The following is a 7277-nucleotide window of genomic DNA, read 5'->3' on the forward strand; positions in this document are numbered from 1 at the left end:
CTGGGGAGCTGTGGAATAAGAAGAAAAGTGGGTGAGGAGGACAGTTTTGTTCCCAATAGGTCTGAACTATGCCCTGGTTTTAGCTATATTTTTGTTGTTCCATGAACAACAGTGATTTAATGAATGCAGGTTTTTCTGTTTATATATTGCTTGACTTCCCTCCCATCTCCAAGCCAGCTTTACCCAACTGAGGCCCTAACTCCCCTCCCATCTACCCACCCTTCCTCACTTTGCTCTATTCTGCCCCACCTTCCTGTCAGCCCCAGCTTCTCAAGCCTTCTTTTTTTATTGTTGTTGTTCTACTGGGAACAGAGAGGGTGGAGTCCTCTTACTGAGGCTTTTCCACCTCCCCTCCCTCCAGCCTTCAGACTGGGCTCCACCCTGGTAGTTTGTAAGCTGGCTTTCAGGAGGAGGAGAAGCAGTATGATGAAGAGGAGAAAGACAGGAAGGGAAGAACAGCATATGTGTGCTCAGAATAGTGTCTGCATCTTTCTCAGCTGCTTTTCATTAGGTTCCACACTTAATTCTTTTTTTTTTTTTTTCTTATATAGACGGGGTTTCAATCTTTTTTGCTAGGTTTTGTCTTGAACTCCTTTCCTTGTGATCCACCTGCCTTGCCCTCCCAAAGTGCTGGGATTACAGGCGTGAGCCACCACACCCGGCCCTTTTGGTTTTTTTCTTTTTCTTTTTTTTTTTTTTTCCACTTAATTTAAGTCTTATCCTCCTCATCCTTGGATACACAGAGGAAAGCACAGTCTGCTTATTCAAGCAGTTTCCCTCAGGCATAAGGTGGGAATGGAAGGAGTTGAAAATATCGCAGGTTGGTATTTGGTTCATGTTATTCTAGCTAGCTAAAGAAAGGAGAGCCTGTAGTGCTTCCTAGAAGGACAGGGAAATTTATCAAAACTTCTAGTTCTCCAAACCTGCTCCCTCACACCCTTTCCTGTGACATAGACAACACCAACCACATACTGATTATTTTGATGTGTCAAGAGTAAAAGAATATAAAGGCAAATTCCCGCCTTTGATATTAACTGTGGTCATGGGTTACATAGTTCCCTGTGAACTACCTATGTGTCCTAATTTGAGTGAGACCGAGGCCATACTTGAAAGAGAAATGTGAACTAATACGCTGTGTGTGTACAGTGAAATTGAGGGCCCCTCCTCTGAAGCCTCTCGGATTGAATGGATGTTCTCATTCTATCCCTCACCCCAACACCTAGCATTGTTCTTGATAAAGCACAGGTGGTCAGTACATTTTATTGACTGAACGGATGGAAGAACAGATAGCAAAGGATCTTGGGTTTGTTTCTCCAAGTTTCAATAACTTCAAGTTTTTCAAAAACTGAATTTGCCATCTAAGGTCTACGTTTTCCCCACAAATAAAGTTGAGGCAGTATTTCTAAAACAAACAAAAAACTAGAGCTTAAAATAAATTTGTTAACAAGAAAGACTTTTCATAAAATATAAACTGTTCGGTTATCTGTGTACGAATGGATCTTCTTGAAAAGCTATTTCAGAATAAACAAGTAATGCGATGGCCTTAAGGCATACCCACTGTATTCAGGGCTGGTAGTGGCTACTGTTTTCAGCATGTTACTTCAGTGATCTACTCATTTTCATCTACACGTCACAAAAATGCATTTATTGTTGATATAAACTGTTTAGTGTCTTTCACACACTTGAATTTAAGAGAAAACTTTTCAGCATTGCTCAAGATAGTCTTGGCTGTAGTGGTGAGAATCCTATGTTGAATAATACTCCCCAAATTTTATACATTGAGAAACAAAGCCTCGAAGGGATAAAGTAAATTTTTTAAATGAAGGCATAGATAGTTGTACACTTCTCTGTATGATTCCATGTCAATATATTTTACCTTGTAAGCTTGGCAGGGGTGCAGGTGGTGGTGAAGAGATATAGTGAGATAGTTATTTATGAAACCCCTACTACAGGGATACTCTTTTATGAAACAAATATTTATGCATATGTATTTATTTAACCTCTGTCACTAAGTTTCCTCATCTGTAAAATGGGGATAGCAGTAATGTCTACCCATAGGACTGTCAGAAGGATTCAATGAGTTAATATACATAAGAGGCTTACAACAGAGTGTAGTACATAGTTAATGCGCAATAACTATTATTATTGTTAATAATAATGTAACCTGGCATCCAAGTTACAGAAATGAAATCACCTGGTGCTTCAGCTCAAGGACTTTACAGTTTAGTAGGGGGAAGCAATTATACCAACAAATTTGTGCCCTGAGGAAGAGAAGGGGACAGAGGAAGCATTGGTCAGTTTTACCTGAAGAAATTAAGGAGGGGAGATGACCTTGAGTTAGTCCTTTCAAGAAAGTGGATGGGTTAAGGCCGGGCACAGTGGCTGACGCCTATAATCCCAGCACTTTGGGAGGCCGAGGCGGGTGGATCAAGAGGTCAAGAGATCGAGACCATCCTGGTCAACATGGTGAAACCCCGTCTCTACTAAAAATACAAAAAATATCTGGGCATGGTGGTGCACACGTGTAGTCCCAGCTACTCGGGAGGCTGAGGCCGGAGAATTGCTTGAACCCAGAAGGCCGAGGTTGCAGTGAGCCGAGATCGCGCCACTGCACTCCAGCCTGGGTAACAAGAGCGAAACTCCGTTAAAAAAAAAAAAAAAAAGAAAAAAAGAAAAAGAAAGAAAGTGGATGGATTAATTGGAAGGACATGCAAGAAAAAAAGGTGGGCAGAGAGCTTAGTCTATTTCAGTCAGAGAAAGTAAAGCAACCCAAGGTAGAGATTGGAAACAGCTTGGAGTTCCCAGGGATTTGTAATCCAAGTAAAGCCCGGGAGAGCAGCAAAATCTCTGCTGTTTGAGAGGCAGGCAGAGGCCAGATCACAGCAGGTTAAAAGATGAGTTCCAGGGTGCTGCCTTGCATGTGTGGTGGTGCCATTCAGGTAGTTGGTGAACTACAGGAGGAAGAACAGTATTTTGGGGAAAGGAAGGTAGATGAGATGCTCTAAAGACATTCAGGCAGAGATATCAACTAAGAAAGTGGACCTATGTGTTCAAAAATACTGGGCTGTGGCCCTCCGTTTCCTTATTTTTTTAAAGAAAGGGCGCATAGAATATAACAATATCTAGTTTCCGGGGTTGTTATTGGTACTAAATGGGGAAATGATGAATGTAAAAGCACCTGGCCCAGGGACTTGCCCATATTAGGTGCTGAATACATGGCAAATATTGTTATTTCTCCTGTGTCTGTGCTGTTCCTCCCTCTGCTTTGTTTCTCGTCTCTCTTCTTTTTCCTCCTCTTTAAAAGAATTGCGGTAGGGAAGAGGCACTGAAAATGGGCTGTGGTTGCCTGTGACTTCCTGGCCTCCCATTAAAATGAGTTACAGAGAGACTTTCAGGCAAGCGTAAAGAAATCCTGGAAACATGGCTCCTATCCTGTGGATTCAGCTTTATGGGGATTTTCGCCAATGCCTTGCTGAGAGGCGGTCTCAGGGGGTTGAGAACTCTATTCTTAGAGGTCTGGTATCTGGGAGACTGAGAAAGCCTTTCTTAAGTCTCCCTGCTGGGCCACGCTGTATTCACAGATCGTCTTCAACTCCTCCTTCTTCCCCACCTACTCCTTCGCCCTCACCTCCTTCGCTTATCTCTTGCTAGAAAATGCACCCAGCTCCAATCTCCGTTCCTTTTAGCTTCCTCCCTGAGAAGACACTGTGACCTCGCTGTCCTTGCTGGTGTTACCATGGAGAGGTAGGAGGATAAATATCGCTTCCAGTAGCCAGCTTTTTTGTTTTCTCCTTTCCCCATCCTTTCCCTCCTAGACAGCCCCCAGCACCAATCCCAGTACCCGTTTCACCCTCCCCTGGAGAGTTAGCATAACCGGAGTAAATAGGTAACCGAGCAGTGTGCTTGCAAGCCTTAATTTTGGTACAGATAAGGAACTGAAATTGATTCGAATTATACCTGCCGCTGCTGGAGGCTGAGGGTGGCGGCCGCCGGGGGCGAGGCCAGCTCTCTCGGCCCAGGGCCCCGCCCCGCCCCCCCTTCCTCCCTCCCTCCTCCTTCTCAGCCCCACCCTTCTCCACCTCCTCCCACTTTGCACTCTCCTCTAGCGGCCGCCTGTCCTTTTTAAGGAACTCCACCCTAGGTGGAGTCCTCACGATAGTCACACCTCTTTTTTGGGCCTAGCAGGGCCAGAGAAAGACGGAATCACTCCACCCACTCAGGTTGCCCAGAGAGCACTTTAGGTTCTCACCCGCGTGGGGGGGCGAGGTCCCCAGTGGGGCAGCTAGGTGCCTCTAAGAAACCCCGCCCCGGAGGACCCGCACGAGTTGCTGCCATTTTTCGCTGAAGCCCCTGCCCTGGGGCTGGTGTTCTTCTCTATGATTCTACCAATCATCGGCATTTTTCTCCTCCCTTCTTTCTTTTTAGGAAGGCGCTGGGGTGTGCGGCGGCAACGGCGGCGGTGAAGGGATCCTCTTGTGGTATATCCTCGTGGGTTCCTGTCTTGAAGGATTTCTTCTCCGCCTCAACTTTGTATTCAAGTAGTGCTTTGGGGTTTGGGTTGGTTTTCTTAGCCCCCACCCCCGGCCCTCTCCTTTTAAAGGGTGTGTGGAGTTCAGAGGATGGGTGGAGAGTGGGCTTGGCCGGAACTGAATTGGTGGAGGTAAAAGGGGAACGGAGGATCTTAAGCTCAGGCCACTTCGGCCCAGCGAACCCACTTTATTTTTGTCCAAGGAAAAGCTGCAGGGGGAGGATTCTTTTTAGGAAGTCTACTCTGCCGGCCCCTGATTTTTGGGTTGGATGCTTGAGAGCTTTGTTTCCCTTGTTCCGAGAGTGGCCCAGCTGGGTCTGAATCGACTCCCTCCCCTTTCGATCCCCTCCTCATTTTCCAGCCCGAAGAAAAAGGGGAGTGGGGGGCCAAGAACGAGCAGACGAGAGCGCGTCGCCCTGCGCGTTGTCAGAATGGGGCGGGTGTGAGGGGAACTGCTCTCTTGCCATCAGCTCAGGAGTATGAGCTTCCCGGAGGACGGCATGAGTTCTGGACACTTCAGGAGTCCTCAGCTAGTGACATGGTCGGTAAGTGACTCTGGGACTAGTACCCACCCACTCCATCTCTTTCGTCTAGATTCTATCCCCCTCCCAGTCCCCGTGCTTTCCCCACACACCCCACTTGGTGTTTTAGCAGTGGGGGCGGGAGCGGAAGGTTAATAACACCATGTGGAATCAGATGAAACTCAATGGAAAATGACTTTGCTAAAGGGCTGGTCCAAGAGGGGCTAAGGAGAGGAGAGAGCTTGGTGGAAGAAGTGAAAGAGGGCAAGAATGGATGGATTTGTCTAGTCTAGTCCGCCCTGGCTGGGCACTCCCAATACTCCTTAAGCGGTAAGGATTGTCGTTGACTTAACCCCACACAGCCAAAGTCACAATCCGAGAAAACAGGATTCAGAAGGCCAACGCTCCCAGGTAACCCCCTGAAGCCTTGGCGGGTACCTAGAGAAGCTTCTGAAAAGAGGGAGGAGGGGACAGGGGTTTAAGGTGCAAACTTAGGCTCTGGGAGGCACAGAGTGAGGCCTGGAAGCAGCTGCGGGGGAGGAGCTGCTTTGGGCGTGCCAGCTCTTTAAGGAGGGGCTGAGGTTGGTTGGAGAAGGAAGCCTGAGCCTAGGCTCTGCTTCGGCCCTTTAAGACGTGGCCAAGGCTGTTGGTTCGTCTGTGTAGGTGGAAGATTGATTGGGCTGAATTGCTGTGATTGCTGAAGTGAATCCATTTGTTCAGTCACTTGGAGGAGCTGTCTTTTTGTGGGCTTTTTTTTTTTTAACCCTAAGAATTTGGGAAAAAAATAAATCACATCCAAACAGGTGGCCAAAGGCACGATGTCTTATTTCTTTTGGTATTGTCTTCATCGTGAAGAAAGGCATTTATTAAGTGTGGTAATAACTGAGCAAAAAGAATAATCTCTAAATTTGGATTTGAAACTGATGGAGATTGCCATGGTGTGGGGTAAAATAAAGATCTGCTTTGAAACCCTAGTATCACCACTTATTAGTGCATCACCCTGGGTCCTGCTTTTCTCTTCCATAGAATGCAGTAGATACTCGGGTGGATGAAATATCTTGTGTATGTGGCAGAGGCTGCCACTTGTATCTTAGTTTAACTTCCTTTTTCTACTCAGTTTGGAAGTCTTTTTCTGAAGCACTGCTGATAAAATTGGTGTTTTTCTGTCCTTAAAACACCTTCCACATGTGGTAAAGGGAAAAATAGGAAGACTGATTTAGTTTGCCCAAAGGCTGAGGCTAGAACACAGGTTTTATTTGCTTCTTATTTAACATTGTTTCCACTAGACTATCACTTCTGAAAGAGCGGGCCATTAGCCTGCCTTTCCTCTCATTCTTTGGACAACTTAACCAGAATAGTATAATCAACAGGACCTTTGGACAACAGAAACAAGTGATTCATAAATGACCTCATCCCATTCTTCAGAGTTATGGGGGAACCCCTTTTATGAGAGTTGTTGACCTTTGGTGACTGCTGAGGACACAGAGAATGGGTGGGGAACAATTTCTTCAGGTAAGCCTGTGGGGCAGACAGGCAGAAAACATAGGAAGAGTAGAAGTAATAACCTCAAAAGTAAAAATGACAAGAGCATCTATGTAGTCCGTTCTCAAGACCAACTTAGTTAATGGCTCTACCTTCAAGACTCTACCTTCAAGACGGCTCTACCCTCCTGTTTAGACTTTTCAGGATACATTGGAAATTCAGAAAAAATAACCATGAACCAGAACTAGCATCACCACTCTCATTGTTCTAGTGCACGTATTTCTGAGATGGGGTTCTCATTGGCTCAGTTAAGTGAATTTCAATAACCAAAGTACCAAGCAGAGTCTAGCCATCTTTGACCTTGCCAGATTGTCTGTGTTTGGTGCGGTGGGGACTTCGGGAGGGAGCTCAATCACTCTTTCTCATTCTGGCAGGGGCTTTATTATTATTTAATACATTTGTATATTCACCCTTGCCTTGAGTAACTTGTACTTTATGACCTCACTTAAATTGCTGAATGAAGAGAAGATCATCTTTGGATATATGATTCATTTAGCAAATATGTGTCGAAATACTAAATATCAGGTACTGAGAATTTTTTTTAACTCATTTTCTTTATTTATTTTTTTTTGTTTGTTTGTTTTTTTTTGAGACGGAGTTTCACTCTTGTTACCCAGGCTGGAGTGCAATGGCGCGATCTCGCTCACCGCAACCTCCGCCTCCCGGGTTCAGGCAATTCTCCTGCC

General features: G+C 45.6%; 1 protein-coding gene across 3 annotated transcripts in view; it reads left to right on the plus strand.

Annotated features, from left to right (window-relative positions):
* The first annotated feature begins 3603 nt into the window (after positions 1–3603).
* KLF8 (Kruppel like factor 8) overlaps positions 3604–7277 on the plus strand; it is a 65481-nt gene continuing 61807 nt past the window's right edge. The window contains exons 1-3 of one of the 3 annotated variants that reach the window (XM_017516877.2): positions 3604–3744; positions 4426–4478; positions 4890–5073. In XM_017516877.2, coding sequence (XP_017372366.1) covers positions 5067–5073 — 7 coding nt within the window. In that variant the 5' untranslated portion in view covers positions 3604–3744; positions 4426–4478; positions 4890–5066. Of the gene's footprint in view, positions 3745–4089; positions 4539–4889; positions 5074–7277 lie in introns of those variants that run through there. The other 2 variants (XM_037734367.1, XM_017516876.2) reach the window with 2 other exon arrangements.

Source organism: Cebus imitator, unplaced genomic scaffold, assembly GCF_001604975.1.
Source record: "Cebus imitator isolate Cc_AM_T3 unplaced genomic scaffold, Cebus_imitator-1.0 Scaffold608, whole genome shotgun sequence".
NCBI classification, from domain to species: Eukaryota; Metazoa; Chordata; class Mammalia; order Primates; family Cebidae; genus Cebus; species Cebus imitator.